This window comes from Podarcis tiliguerta (assembly GCF_965153285.1).
Source record: "Podarcis tiliguerta genome assembly, chromosome: 5".
In the NCBI taxonomy this organism is placed as follows: Eukaryota; Metazoa; Chordata; class Lepidosauria; order Squamata; family Lacertidae; genus Podarcis; species Podarcis tiliguerta.
The window spans coordinates 41,895,919-41,912,076 of record NC_139538.1 but is presented as its reverse complement, the minus strand read 5'-3'; the positions used below and the strand labels follow the sequence as shown (position 1 = coordinate 41,912,076).

Below are 16,158 nucleotides of genomic sequence, written 5' to 3'. Positions count from 1 at the left end.
GGGTCTGACCTTTTCCACTTATGTACTCAGGCAATCACTAGTAAATGGTTAAAAAGAGGTGTGTGAGGATACACTGAGTGATCCGTTTCGAAGTACAAGCTTAGAATCCTGTACAGGAAGACATTGCAAAATTTCCCCACATTTAGCCAAGGGTGTTTCCCAGCATGCTTGGGGGGCAACTGGGCAACTCCCCATTGAAAGCATCCACTTTCCCACATGGCTTCAAAGACTTAGGGCTTTGGGTCCAAGCTGTTTTGGCTGTACAGAAGCACTAACACTTTGAATTGTGCCTGTAAGCAAACAGGTAGAGATCTTTTCACAATGACAGGACAGCTAGACAGTTAACATTTCCAAACAATCTTCAGGGACAGCTTAACGTACAATGCATTATGTTGGGGATGTCAACATGTATGCCCTAGGCTAGGGCAAGTTCAGCACACACACACATACAAGACACACATTGGACCTGGTTTGGCCATCCCAATCTCGATCTGCTAAATAATGTTGTGCCCGCATGTTCGCGCCTTGTCCTTTTCACATCTGCCTTCAGAAAAATTATTTTGGCTTCTTGAGCAAGTCTCTGAACATCTGAACCAGGAAACTGTGACTTAAGGACTCCCTCCAAACCAGAATATGAAACCATGAAGGTCTAGGCCTTCCGAAATGAACAGGAAGTTGGATGGGAGGCTAGTATGACCCACTGTCTAAACATGTGGGGTTTGCCCCAAGAAACCTTTGTGCTGCATATGCTGATCTAACTTTCTTTAGTTGTAAGACACTGTGAGGGCTTTCCTTGCAACTAAAGCTGCAAGTCTCACCACCCTGATGTGCTTCCTTTATGATGACTTAAGCAATGTTTCCCTGTTGGAGTCTTCTGAAGAACAGATAGGGGAAGAAGAAAGTGGAGCAAGAACAAACTTTGTGTGGGCGTGTAGAAGAACAGAATGGAGATACACAATAGGAGACAGATCTGGTGGTTGAAATACATAGGAAGAGTTTAGGAGCAACAAGCCAGTGTTTTGGCAGAATGCAGTAGACAAGAGGAACTTGCTTTTGACCTGAGCAAAGACAGGAAACAAATTGGAGAGCCAACAGGAGAGGATACCAGCAAGTCTTTAGGATTGCATGTTTCATGCCCTCCAAGCAGTATTTTTAGAAGCTGTATGAACACCAGGCATATGGCTCCACTGGTGTGTATAGGGTAAATGATAACTGTCAGATTATTCATTCCAAGAATGACAGGCACTAGCTAATGGTTTGGTACTTCGCCATATGAATCAGCCTTGTCTTTAAGTGCAACTGAACAGAGCTTGATGTTACACATATTTCATAGCTGCTATCCAAAGCAGCAGCCCCACAAAACTGCCCTCCCCCAGCAATGCTTAGAAATGCAAAATGTGTGATATGCAAGTTCGTACCAAGTGGCAGCAAAAAACATTATCAGGGTGAGAGAGAAGGGGAAAACTGTCATAATGTTCAGTGCCAGCCACAGCTCTGACAAAAGCAAGGACGACAGAAATATTGCTAATTCATTAATAGAGAAAAGATATATCATCCTCTGTACTCTGCTTTAGAAAACCTAAAGGAGCCACATGTCACAAAAAGAAATGTGAACTGATTGAGGCAGAATCAGATAACAGCAGTGTTTTCACCTAGCTGCAGTTGGCCACAGAGGTAAGACTGCTAGCCATCTAACAAAGCACTGCTTTAAGAACAATTTAAAGCAGCTTCCCAATTGCCCTTCCCTAAAGAGTTTCATTGAAAAAACCAAGCCATTAACTATTGTTCCCAGGACATATAAAAGGACTAGACCATTTCTATAACAACTTCTTTATTAAAGCATGGAAACTTTTATGGTGAGGGCACAGTTAGCTGTACTCAAAAATTACTTGCTGGTCCAGGCACAGAACAGGAAGGCAGAATTAGAAGCTAGACAAACCGATTAGCTCAATCCTTTTCATCCTCCAGAGGCAAAAGTCAGTCCACTGCCTGTCTATTAAGTACTGCTATGCCCCATTTCAGTTTAAATCTCCCAGGGCAGAGCTACAATACTTGGATTAGGGCTAGTATGGACACAGTAGCCTGACACAAAGTTCTCACCCCACCGCCCCTCTTTAATATTCAGGCAAACCTGAATATTACCCGCCTTTCTCCACCCACAGCAGTAGCCAATGATGAGGAGTAGGAGTGGGGATTGCATAATATAACATCAATATGACTTTAAAGTAAATCTGTCTGATGAAACTTACAGAGACAAAAGGGAAAACCGGACTTGGAAAATAGCACCCACGTGTTAGGATCCCACCTATTTCTGCTCTAAAATTTAAAAGCGATTAGAACAGATCCTATACAGAAATTTCTCACCTGATATGGAGGAAGCTCGACCTAAAGTAAACCACTTATACAGCTTGATTTAAACAGCTATTTCTCCTGCTCCTTGCTTCCCCACAATTATACTTCCTGGTGTAATCATGCTTCGAAAGGTACAGGACAATGGGCAACACACTTCAGTTATTGTAGTAATTCTGATTCTAGAACAACAAAACACCAAGCTTGCGAAGGGACAAGAAGGATAAACTGGTACTGGAAGAGAGGAAAGCAAGCAAATAATAATAATTACCTGACCAGAGTTCCCTCCAAGTGTAATGAAGCCTCACTCTGCATTTCTTCTGGTAGCAAAGCAGCTTGTGCACTATTTGAATGCAGCGTCTGGAGAAAACAGAGAGGAAAGCCTAATGAAATAAGCAGCATGTAATTGTGATATACAGTGCAGGAACACTGGCAAATTTTCAAGAGCCAGCTGCATAAAAATGATATTGTTATTTAATTTCGGAATTGCTTCATCAAAGTGATCTCACCAAACAAATACAAAATTTCACAATACAAAAACAACATATATAAAACAACTGCATATATAAAAATAGCTACCAATTGCACGCATAAAACAATTACAAATCGGTACATATATAAACACAGTTAAAACCATTTGGAATCCAATACAGATATTGTGTCGAATAAAGATCTCCTATTGGAAAGTTGATTGAAAAAGGGAAGTCTTTAACAGACACCAAAAAGACAATGAAGATGGTGCCTGTCTGAGTTCCAGTGGATAGCTGCTGCTGCACTACAGACCTCCTTATAAGATGCTATCTTCAGGATTCCCCCTCCTGCAGAATGTAGGGATCAGTTATATTTATTATTATTTCATTATTGTGTTTATATCCCACCTGTCCTCCAGTGAGCACCTCAAGGTAGTGCACCTGTTCCACCCCACTCCATTATATCCCTGGAACAGGTCTTAGTCCGGCACTCAACCACCACACCACACTGGCTCAGACTGCTGGGTATATAAGGAAGCGAATATGTTTTCAGTATCCTCATCCCCAGCTGTATATGGCCTTTTTCCACCCATGCCAGCACCCTGAACTTTGCCAATTAGGTACTGGGCTGTCAGTATTATTTCAACAGCCCATTAATATGATGGTGATATTTAGCCAAAGTGAGCTGTCATTTTCTGCACTAGCTGCAGCTTCCAGTTTAACCTCAAGGGCTGTTCCACAAAGAGCTACATCCACATATAGGTATCACATGGCTGTCAGGCTACCCTGGTCCAGAAACAGTTGTAGCTGTCTGATCAGCCAAAGCTAGAAAATGTCTCTCCTGGCCACTGGGGTCCATCTCTGGTGAAAAAGAGAGTAACCCCACACTACAAACCTGCTCCTTTGGGAGGAGCACAACTCTGTCCAAAGCAGGCAATTGACCAATTATCTGGACTCAAAAACCAACCAATCACAAAGCCTGTCTTGCCAGGATACCAAATCAGTTTCTTCTTACCCAGACTACCACCTAGTCCAGGCATTGATCCAGAGATACACTCTCCTGATTCAAACGCTACTGAGAAATAAAGCTGGCATGACACCTTGTACCAAATCTCCAAGGGACCGCCTGCAATGGATTCACAGAGATGATAGGATGATAACCTGCAGATAATAACCCGCAGCAACCACACAGCACACTTGCCAGGAGGCTGAAAGATAATCACTTCTGAGTTCTTCAGCTATTGCAAAGTAACAGTAACACTTTTTTTTGTAAACTGTTTCGAACACAAATGAATTGTGGGAAATGAAGCATTATAAATGATTTGACTAATCTCCCAGTCTCTCACAGTACACAAAGGTTAGATGCTGCTGACATTCAAATAGTCCTTCAAAATAATTTTGAAAGAAAATCTCAAGAGCTACATATGATACATGGTTCTGATAAACCAGGTAAAATGAAGTGGCTTCTTGCATGCACAGGCATCAAAGCATTGCCCCCCCCCCTTTCTTTTTTGGCCTTTTATAGGCCATTAGCACTGTGTTTCACCATCTCTCCTGGACAATGCTTCACACACTTGCCTGGTGTTTCGAAATACTTTCCAGCTCAAGATTTTTGCTCTTGTTCTGTTGATTAAGTAATTTAGGAAAACTCTCCAAATGGGAATTCGTTTCAATTTCAATTTCTTGGCACATTGAACAAAAGCACAACTCTTAGGGAGTTTCCTGAAATTACCTCGGGGAGGCAAATCATTCTGTTTTTTAATAAAATAAAATAAAAAGCGATGCCTGTTATTAAATGCCTCAAGATGCTTTAGTCAACTATTACTTACACATAAAGATCCATGGGAAACTCTTTCATCATGTGTGTGATAATAAATTCTACCATCAGATCTAGAAGGAAAGGATACAGATATCAAAGTGAGATGTGCATGACGAAGACCTTGGACTTATAACCAATTTATGTTTTCGTTTCCAGATCGTGAACTTGAACTGCCTAGTGTTAACATCAATGCAGACAAAACGCACTATGATTATGAGCAGTGGGAAGGGACCGTAGGGAGAGTTCTGGCTGTGGTTATTCTCTTTTCCAAAAGCCTGAGATGATACTAGTGGGAAATGAATGCCTTAAAAGGCATGTTTGTGTATGCCTTTCAACTCCCAAGCATCAAATCCTTCAAACAGTTGTCCAACTTTCCCCTTATCATCCATATCAAAAGCTACTTTTGAGGGCTAGAATTCTACTTATTTCAAATCTCGCCACTGGTGGAAAATTCCTGCAAAAAACAAGTTTCAGAAATTTGCTGTGACAGGGGGCCATATTTATTTTACACTAGATAATGAGATACAAAATGGTGCTTTACATCTATGGAGCATGTTCCGAAGCACAATAAATCTGACAGGGTCTCAATAATAGCTTAAATTGTTCCTGTGTCAATAAAGTCTAATGGCATCACACAGTTTCAGAAATATTCAATTTCTATTTCTGGCCTTGAGTCAATGTTTTTCAGAGTGGACAAGGTGACCCAGACACTTTTGCCAATATTTGCCTGTCTTTCCTACCAATTTTCAAAGAACTGTAGAGTAGAGCGGAACCCAAAGAATTCTTATATTCAATTATCCACACTGGCTCATCCAGCCTCTTATTTAAAGTCATCAGCAGTTAATTTTATTTATGTGCAGCACTAATATGTTAGATTTTAGTGCATTATCCAGCTAAGGAAAGTTGGCAAAACAGTATTCCATTAGCTTCTGAAACTCTTTGGAACAAATGTGTTCCATTACTCTGCAGCCAATTTCAGTTAAGATTTATTTATAAAGACTCGCTTTTCTCCTTGCCCAAAGTAAGTAAAGGGGCAGGCAGAGAAGAGGCAAGAAGATGCCATACTGGTAAATGAAATACATTTTAGAATTAATGCCTAACTGGCAAAGTACTGAGGAATGTTCTCCTGAGGGAGGTTCGGCTGGCATCTTCATTATATGCCTTAGGGCACCAGGCAAAAACATTTCTCTTCAACCAGCCCTTTGGCTGATTAACATCCTATACCCTTTTAAATGTATTTGTGGGAGGGAGTAGGGGGTTATTGGTTTGCCTGGGTTTTTCTGTTCTTGTTTTGTTCTAATGTATTTTATGTTTTTATCTTGTATTTTCATGTTGTGAACTGCTCTGAGATCTATAAATGAAGAATGATATACAAATTAAATAAATAAATCTACACACACACCCCGATCTTTGGAATAGCTGCTGACCAAATCTAGTAAGTACACTTACCCAGCACTGCGCAAACCAGAGGCCGACAGGGAAGGTTCTTGTCAGCAGCTTTCTTTCTGTGTCTCATAGGCTTCAAAACACATGGAGATAAAATAGTCATGTGGCATGGCGCAGGGACACCCAAGATACATTATCTCAAATGCTTTCCATGTAAATAAAACTGCTGCCCAAAGGGATGGCTTTCCCCCTCTCCCATTCCACACAGTCTCATTGGTCACTTTACTGATTTGGCTATAAGCAAAGACTAGGGTATCTGTAGGCTGGGTTTTGGATAGGCTGTACCTCCTATTGTGTCCTTCAACACAATGTCCATAAACATCACTGCTAGAGGAAAAAATACTGAGCTAGGTAGCAGATTTTCATACAATCATTGGCTATAATGTTTTATCTACAAGTCAGGAAGAAAAGATTTTCATAGTAAGATAACCGTTATGACCACTGGTGTCTGAAGTTAAGGAGCCATGACAGAAAAGACAATTTTATGCATGAGCTAAATAGAAATCATAAGTGACCCCATGAGAGATGTGCATTTTTGAAACCTTATGTAAATATGGGTCTTTTCAGGATTAATTTATGATATTCTAACACACTAGAATTACATTTCAAAATTCTGTTCAGTTATCTCAATTATTTAAACATATTATTAAAGTGTGTTTAATCCACATTAAGTAGGTTTTCAAATATTTGGAAGCATCACCATGCATGAATGATATCCAATTTAAGAGTCCACCCCAGCCTGGTAAACCAAGGCACTTAATGAGAGAGACTCACCATTCTGTGGAGGTTTACTCGAAAATTCATGTTGTCATCATGCAGAAAAGCATTAGCATACTGGTCCTATTAAGGAAGGAAAAAACACTACAGTCATGAAAGGTAGCACAGTCATGAAAGGTAACACTTGCAAAACTGCCAAGTAAATATTATACAGGCAACTACTGGTAATTATCAGTCTTTTTATTATGTTTTTAAGTGTGCTTTTAAATTATGCTTTTATGCAGATTCTCCATATGGATGACTAGCCCAGCTCAAAAACCCCACAAAAAAATGGATGCATTTTGTTGCTTCCTTCTGATGTTCATCTTTGCAGGAAAGTGTCAGGAAAATTGTAATGCACTCTGCAGAATTCACAAAGAAGCTTCTTTACAATAATGTATATAGAAAGCTTTATGGCGACATTCCAATGGACTCATTGTCATTGGAGTTATTACAGCTTGAGCTGCTGGAAGATGGCTCAGCAGCCTCAGTCAGCTTTCATTTTAGCTTCAATTCTAAATCAAATCATGTTCTATGTAACACAAGTATGGCAACAAATTTGCTCTCCTTGAATTCCACAGTCAAACACACCCTGGTAGAAAGCAGGCAATAACTCGTGTCTTCTGCTACCTACATTCCTCTCAAGTAAGCTTAGGTGATATCAATAGCAGCTAATTGCTGAGGCTTTTTAAATAATAATAATAATAATAATAATAATAATAATAATAATAATGAAATGGAAATAATAAGAATTCATGGCCTCCTGAAATACCACTTTAAAATAATGATGAAACGGAAATAATAGGAATTCATGGCCTCTTGAAACTTTAAAATCCAAGATTCTGGGTAGCATTGATGCAGAATGAGCTGCTGTAGGGCAGAAGGGTCTTGCTCTAATGCTAAACAAAACAAAACCCCAACTATTAGCTGGCACTTGAACAAATATACTTTTTCCAATAGAAAAATGGGACTCCTCTAGGAGACTGGAAAGCACCAATGTGTAATCATGTATCACTACCTAGTTGACCTGTGTCAAGTGCCTTCTGCAGAAGTATATACACATACACACATAAGTGTGTACACACACACAGAGAGAGAGAGAGAGAGAGAGAGAGAGAAGTGATCTCTCACGTTTACTGCTCCAAACGTTCAGCATCAGAATAAAGTAATGTACAAAAGGGAATGATTTGTTTGGGAAGCTGACCATCAGCACATGGTTAACTATAAATACCGCATTCGTTATCATTCGACTTCCTAAAGAAAGGAGGGCTAGGAATGCAGGCTTAGTGCCAGGTCATAGGCTAGAGGCTAATGCATATGTAAATGAGATACAGGACACCAGCAGCGGGGCTTACCTCTGCTATGCAGGTCAAGATAATCAGACAGAGCTTGCCACTGTGGAGCCGGTGTTCATCTGCAAATGAAAAACAGCAGGTCCCATATGAGCCACTTATACCTTGATGTGCCAAAGGGTCAGTAGGTGAATCAGGAAGCAGAAAAAGCAGAGCAAGAGGTGAGGCATCAGTAGCATTTCAGCTCTGCGCTCAAAGTTGTTACCCTAGACAAGAAACTGTAAGACCTCCAAAGATCTGTAATAAAGCTTGTGCAATTAATCCTGGTTTCATAGTCTCTCTTTACATCTTTGATGTTAATCTTTTCCACTGTGTCTATGTAACACAGCCACTAGACTTACTATTAGTACAGAAATAGTTCTTGTCCCAGAGCCTATCGTTAAGGTTGGGTAACCTGTGGCCCTCCAGATGTTGTTGGACTACAACTCCCTTCATTCTTCTCTTCCCTATCATCACGCCTAGTTCTGGAACCTTTTTTCTAGCAAAATAGCACTGGGATTTAGGGCTACTAAAGGCTGCTAGACATGACAGCTGTAGTCTACCTTCACAGTCACAGGTAATATGCCTCCATCTACCAGATGCTGGGAATCATAGGCAGGGAAAGTGCTGTTGCACTCAAGTCCTATTTGCTGGCTTCCCATCGGCATCTCGTTGGCCACTTGGTAGACAAGATGGGCCTTCATTCTGATCTAGCAGAGCCTTTTATCATCCTCTTTTGGCCTTGTAAAGCCTTGTACAATGAGATGGATTTTCTGGCTAACAATGAAGAGCCTTGAAGAGGGTGGGCAGCCTTGACATGGATCCAATTGTTATCTCTGCTCACTAGGGACAAAGAGTCATTTTAAAAAAGATAAACGTGAAAGCCTCAAAACTGTGGGCAGCTTTGGACATCACAATAAGCCATCGTTTATCATGACAGGAACAAGCCAAAGGAAGCTATCAGATCACATCTTACGTCTTTCTCTGATGCAACCATAATGAGGAAATTGGAAGTTGTTGATTAACTGCAATCTGCATTATGTCCAAATCTAAAACTGTGATTAATCTCAAATAAGAATTGTTCAAACAAGGTGGCTTATAACCCATGGTTATGAAGCTGGCTTATTTTTAATACATATTTATTTAAGATGAACCAGTTTTCACATCCAGGTGAAACAACAAACTATGATTGATCGAAATGGAAGAAAAAGCTTCTAATCTCCTCTTTGCAGCCATGGCACAAGAGGAGGGGAAGAGAGCACATGCAAGCCCAAAACTTGCTGAAACTCATTCCCATCACAATAAAGCATGGCTTTTCATGACATCCAAACCAGTTCTGTGGGTACATGTAAAGGACAATGGCACACAAGAACATTTAAACATTGTCATCCCTTGAGGCCAGGTGTGTTACCAATTTAAAAAGAGAGCTCCAGTACTCTGGAGCCTTGTTATCTTTTCACTGCAAGACATAGAGGCCACAGTCGTGTGTCCTTTGGGATTACATGCCAGGCATTACTTTTCTATACTGAGCATTTGCTCCTTAGATTACTCATACTGCAAGTGATGCCATATGTTCAACAGCACATCATTGGGTATGGATCTGCAGCTGCACAGAACAGTACTTTAGTATAAGCACATCTCACTCCTCCTTATAAGCCATAAGTACATTATAAAAATGACACAGCTACCCCGATATGGATACCAACTTTGGTCCTAGGTAATAGATGAGGTGAAGGGAGAGGGAGGTTCTGCTACCATGCCATTTCTATGCAGGCAGCGGCTACCTGACTGGAGCTTTCTTCTCCTCTATCTCAAGCCAAGGAAAAGTCAGAACCAGGAAACATTAACAGATAACCCCAAATGAGAGTAACAACTAGGGGAATTAATTCAAAAAATGTTAACTAGACTGAGCATTGGTAGAGGGGAGCTAACAATTAATATCCTTAACGGACAGCATTCAATTCTTCAGCCATCTACATGTTAGAAAGATTAACCTAGAACACTAATTACGCTCTGCTTAAAAAACTGAACAGAGAAAGAATTTAAAAGTAATCTCAAATATTTTTAAAGGGGGAAGTCAATTTAATTGTCTCCTCAGAAGATACATTTTGTTGAATTTAAAAGAACCCAGGCCCAGCTAAAATTGCTGTTGCAGGATGTTACAAAGGAATTATAACAAAAAGTTGCATTGTGCTGCTTAATGTCTTCACACTTAGCTACATAAACTGTAATGGAAATTTAAAAGGGACCAAATGACTCTAGTCAAGGGTGGGAGGTAAGGAATAGCTACAATTCTCTCTTAAACTCTTCAGGAGATTATTTTTGCATGTTGCCAAAAATGGGACGCTAAGCAAAATGTAGTAGGCTAATGCCAGAAATTCCTAACTTGTGATACAAATGGCCTGCAAAAGGTTAAAATACAGAGGTAAGAAAACATGCCAACGTTCAAGGCACTGTGATTTATGAAACCATGATGTAGGCAGACTACCTAAATCCATGCACGACCCAATTATCACCCACTTTATGAAGAAAGTCAAAGCTTCTTGCCCACTCAGCAGAGCCTTCCTTCACCAGCCCACATCAAGCTACCTTTGCCAGTCAGGAAATATGACACAGAGAGGTTCATCCAGAGCTCTGTTTTGCACTGCTCCTCTTGGGCACTCTTAGAAATGCCATACTCTATGCATTGAAGCCTCTGCCGCCTCCCTCGATATAGCTGAAAATTGGATGCGCTTTGCCTCATAGGGAGGGCATGCTGAGACTCCTCTGGCGGTTATGAACTACAGTTTTTCTTATTCTATATTTGGTTTCCCTCCCTTCAGCACCAGGGCTCCCTAGTATCCAGTAATTGCCATCTGGCAATGAGAAACCAGCTCATTCTCTCAGCGTGAACCACTTTCATCTCCACGGGGAGTCCAGGTAGATTTTTGTATACAGACCAACTAGCAACATCCCCTTTCCCCCCCACCCTCCAGCAAATTTCTGAAATGTAAAGCTGTGTCAACACAAATGCTTACCTTTGGTGTCCTGCATTACAATGGAGCTGTACTTTAAGAAAGTTATCAGCAGGTTGCTGGTCTGCACGTCGGCATCCAGAGGTAGCTCCACGGTGCTTATAACTAGGAAAGGTCAGATAAGATTTGCTAATCACCAGCACAAAGTTTCGAAAGCTCTCCCAGTGGTGGTAAAGAGGATGCCTCAGTTATGGAAACATCCAGTCTTACAGGTATTTCTGTTCATAACTTTCTATAGTCCCAGGCAGTACCACTGCCAATCCTGATGTCAATAAAAAATAACGTTCATTGGTTCAACTCCCCACTTCCGCAATGTGGTAAGACCATCCACAACCAACGCCACAGGAAATACTCCAATAAAAGCACATTTTTGTAGTGCTTTTGCCACCCTGCTTAATATCCTATTCTGCAGACATGGCCCTAACTCACACTTGGCTAACCTGGTAGCTCTCCAGTTGTTGTAGGTCAGACATGTGCAACCTGTCGACCGTGATCCTGGTGAATCGCAGGATTAAATAAAGCGGGCAAGGAATGTTGCCGCTGCCCCCCCCAAGCACTGGATCCTGCCGCCACGGCCTGCTCGTGGGGGCAGGGGGCGGTGACATTCCTTGCCTGATCGCTTGCCACCCAGCCCGGGATCCGAATCAGCTGCACGACTCCTTTTGATGGGGGGGGAGGGATTGGGATCCGCATCAACTTTTCAGCTCCCTTTGAGAGGAAGCGGGGGAGAGAGAAAGGGCCAAATCACTGAGGGAAGGAAAAGGAACAGGAGAAAGAGAAGGACTGAACTCTGTTCTCTGGGATTTGCATAATTCTCCAGTCTCTTCCTTGCAATATCCATACATACTTTTCCACTACTGCTCAAAAGGTTGCCATCTAAGTATGGGACAAGAACCCTGATGTCAAGCTTCAGTTCAAGCTCAATACAGTAGCTTCCTCCCCCCACCTCTCTGCTGCTTCCAGGAAGGATGTGCATTTCTTTGGTCATTAACAGCATTGCAATGCTTGGATGTCCATTAGCCTTTCCCTTCCATTTAATGATCACCAGTACAGCAAAGTCTTATGTGTCTTTTCTGGAGTGGAGGCATTTCTAGCACTGCTGGGTTTAAACAAAAACAAGAACACTTAAGCCCTTCAAATAGGGATGGAGGACTTGTGGCCCCAGCAGATATTGAACTCCCCTTCAGTCCCAGCCAGCACAGTTAAAAATGATGGGAGTCCAACAATATTTGGACATCCACAAGTTTCCCATCAAATCCTTGTAACATAATGGCCAAACAATATGTATTGCCAGCCCAACACATGTCTTGCTACCTTCACTTCTGGGACACCCAAAGAGAAATCATGAGAATATGACAGTTTCAGAGAGGTCAGCCCAGTTATGTAACTTGTCCAGTAGGTCATTCCTCCACATTTAACAGCCAAGAAAGCTGTTCTCAACTCACTGCTAACAGGGCCCTCAGCTCAGCTGTTCCCTCTACCATCAGAACTATACAACCTCCCCATAGTACCACTAATCCACTCAGTGATTTAACTAATATGTATTCAACAACTATAATGGATCCTTCTGGAGCTGCTATGATGCACACCGTGAATGAATATTTAACAGCAGCCAGCAAAATCAGCACTTAGGATAACCATGGTGACAGTCACCTTAGACACAGTTCACGCAAAAGCAGGAAAAGGTAGGTCATTTTCTTTTCTTTTCTTTTTAAATCACTGTGTAGAAAGTTACTATTTATCATAGCTCAACCCCTGCAGCCTTGACCCTTTCATAAAAGAAAGCGTGGGTTTTTAATTTTTTTAAAAATTGAAAATGGTATTTAGTCCATGTCACAAGCAAGATGTGGAGGAAGTGGTTTCGGACTGTAAGCCTGTTTGCAAACTTCAGTTGCTGGTAAAGAACCCAGAACTACATGGGCTGGGGGGCTTAACAAAATCCTTTTGAGGCAAACCAAAAGGAAAAAAGTGACCTTCCACTTTGAAGTAGTATACTGCCAATTGTGAGTCAATGATTACTAAATTGCAAGGCCTGAGGAGGTGGAGTAATCCTGGCAAGCTTAAAAAAAAATTAAAAAAAGAATGAGCCAGAAATCTTGGGAGCAAAGCAAACTCATGCTCATGATTACTAAAAGGACAAAGGAGAAATAAAAAGCAACAGTGAGAAAGACCTTTAACGGTAGTGATGCAGGTCAAGATTAAAATTACTCTACTATTGTTAATCAACCTCCCAGCAGTAGGAAGGCGGCGCTCACTATGCCTGTCTGCAGCCGTCTGTGAAAGACAGAGAGAGATGAAGGTAAGCACAAATTCTGCCTGCTGTATATTTAAAAAAAAGTGTGTGGGCGGATACATTTGCAGTGAACAATTTGAAAGAAAGCCTAAGCAGCTCCCAACCCTCAGCATCATATGGAATACATATGCAGAGGTAGAAGACATGATTTTTTTTAAACGGAGGCTTTTGATATCCATGGCAACCAAGAAGAATTTATCCTCCCAGAGAAGAATGCTCTTCTGCTAGGATATCGGAGTGACCTGAATAGCAGCGACAAGAGGGTAACACACACTGCTCTCACCCAGAGATGCTTACAAACTGAGCTCTATTCAAGCCCTTCACATTCTGCCATTAAACCATCTGTGACGCATAAAGAAGTCAGCACACACACATACACAGGGAAACCGTGAGGTCCAGTATAGACAATTGATGCTATTTTCCCCAGGATAACTACCCACAACTTTGCCCATGAAACTGTGTATTGTCCTCCTGTTTACCAAGGACAACTGCCTTCCCACATCATAAAAACAGATCCAGGGGAAATCTCATTTGGGGTCAGTTTATGATCCAGCCACATGAAGCCATCATACTGTGATTCATTCTCACACTTGGTGGGGTTCCAGATGCATTGAAAACCTTGGCTTTGAACTACAAAAGCTTAAGTTTTCTCTGGACAAAGTGAGGACAATTGCTATGTTTCCCAGGGTATAAACACATCCAGATGCAGGCAACTGGAGCATATGTAGAAGAGCTCACCGTCAGAAGAAGGTGGTGTGGTCCCAAGAGGAGTGACTGGAGTTGTCGGAGTCGTTGGGCTTACTGGCATGGTCACCAAACCAATTTCAGGATGACTCTAGGAACCAAACACATGTAGATCAGTTCTGTTCCACGTGGCCCATACCGTACTACGTAAGTTTTGTTTGCTGCACCCGCATTCCAAGCTCAGCATTGTTGATAAACCTGATGAGACCTACAATACCTACAGAAATCTGTGAGTTGGTGTTTGTAATAGAAAAACTTGGAAAGTGCCCCCATTCAGCCTTTCACTATTGAATTGACAGCACCATTTGGGGGACATTCTCTTTCTCACACCCTCCAAAATACAGACTTGCTGCTGAAGAGGCATTTTCCTCCTGTCCTTATAGTTCTTATCTTAATGTATTTCTCCTTAAAGAGCAAGTCAATGGATCACGTTGCCACCCAGCTGCTTAACCCAGGTGCTTCCAGAGGACAGGGCTACATAAATAATAATGTAGTTACAGATTTCCCCTGCCTTCTTCTACTAGTTCTTTTCTGCATTTCATCTCAGCCAGCAGCCCCCTCCCCCTCAATCTAATTTCTGATTTAACTTTATTCTCCATAGGGTTCCATTTGTATCACTGGCATTCAGGAGAACAGGCAAGGTTTCATACTATTCTATTTCATATCCAACAGTGAAGTAATGAAGTCTGTTTCAGAGTACGCCTTTCGTATCAATGCATCTTCAAATGTTCTCTCGGCAACAAGCAGAGCAATGATTTGAAATGTGTTCTAGAACTACCAATCTGCTTTTAACTGCACAATGTTTCATGGAAGTTCACATAGGGGTCTGCCATGGCAGAGATCTAGAAAGTCTGGTTTATTAATGGGCTCTTACCAGCCCGTTTTGTAAGAGAGCACATCGCCAATGGTTGTAGACCCAATTTCAGAAAGCCATCTCTGGGGCAAGCTTTGAAACATACAGCCCATTGAAAATATTACAGGCAGGCAACTCTATTTCCATGCAATAAAACGATTGCATGCTGCTATAATAAGGTTTTATAACTCCCGAGCCAGCTAAGGGATAACAGCACCACCTAGCACCTCATTTCTGGCACCTCATTTCTAAAACACATCTATCAATGTAATTTTGTGCATGGTACAACAACTCCCCAATAGCTTGACAAAAAAATCTACTAGACCAACATATATCCTCCCTGTTTAGCTCTGCTCTATAGTCTCCAGCCTGTGCACATATACAATATGAGCAAAACAACTTAAACACATATGAATTACACAAATTTTAGCTGTGGTTCCAATACCAGCAAACACACATGAAAAGTAGCCCTGTTCTGTATGCTAACACACACAGACACACCCAATTGATGCAAACTTAATTAAATAAAATACCACTACATTTACTGCACTCCAGAACAGAAGCCAATCCTGCAAGAACTGCACAAGCAGAAAAATTAAAACTCAGCTTTTCACAAAAGCCAACATGCAGAAGCCATAACATATGCAGCTCTAGAGAAGATTACAAGAGCACAAACCAAGGAGCAGTGATGACTGGAAATGCCACAGCCATGCCAGTAACCTTTAAATCAGGTGAGAGGGCAGAAGGCTTTTTACTACTGGTTGATTAAATAAAAAAGAATGGCCAGAGATTGAAAGCAACATTCAAAAGACCTTATGAGTAGGAAAAAAAGTATAGAGCAGTTTTCGACTCAGAACAATTTAATACCCTTAAATCTAGGGGACCAAAGCAATTTCTGTCTTCCCAGGCCCAACTGAGCTAAAGCTTTCTTGTTTCAGGACTAGCTATCCTTGCCTGCAGAGTGTTGATTCCCACCAATGTACACTTAACCTGAGGAAGACTAGGATAAAAGAAGAGCCATTTGGTATGCAAATACTGCACAAACAATCCTCCAGTTTTAAACTAGCTTGAAGCATCCTTCCT

The 16,158-nt window shown here is 41.4% G+C and overlaps 1 protein-coding gene across 5 annotated transcripts in view; it reads right to left on the bottom strand.

The window, feature by feature from the left end:
* ARMH3 (armadillo like helical domain containing 3) overlaps positions 1–16,158 on the bottom strand; it is a 122,216-nt gene that overhangs the window by 80,593 nt on the left and 25,465 nt on the right. For all 5 annotated transcript variants that reach the window (XM_083443813.1, XM_083443810.1, XM_083443812.1 and 2 more), the window contains 7 exons: positions 14,217–14,313; positions 11,189–11,290; positions 8,196–8,254; positions 6,859–6,924; positions 6,088–6,157; positions 4,649–4,709; positions 2,621–2,709 (listed from right to left, as the gene is read on the bottom strand). In XM_083443813.1, the coding sequence (XP_083299939.1) occupies positions 2,621–2,709; positions 4,649–4,709; positions 6,088–6,157; positions 6,859–6,924; positions 8,196–8,254; positions 11,189–11,290; positions 14,217–14,313 (544 nt within the window). The remainder of the gene's footprint in view (positions 1–2,620; positions 2,710–4,648; positions 4,710–6,087; positions 6,158–6,858; positions 6,925–8,195; positions 8,255–11,188; positions 11,291–14,216; positions 14,314–16,158) is intronic.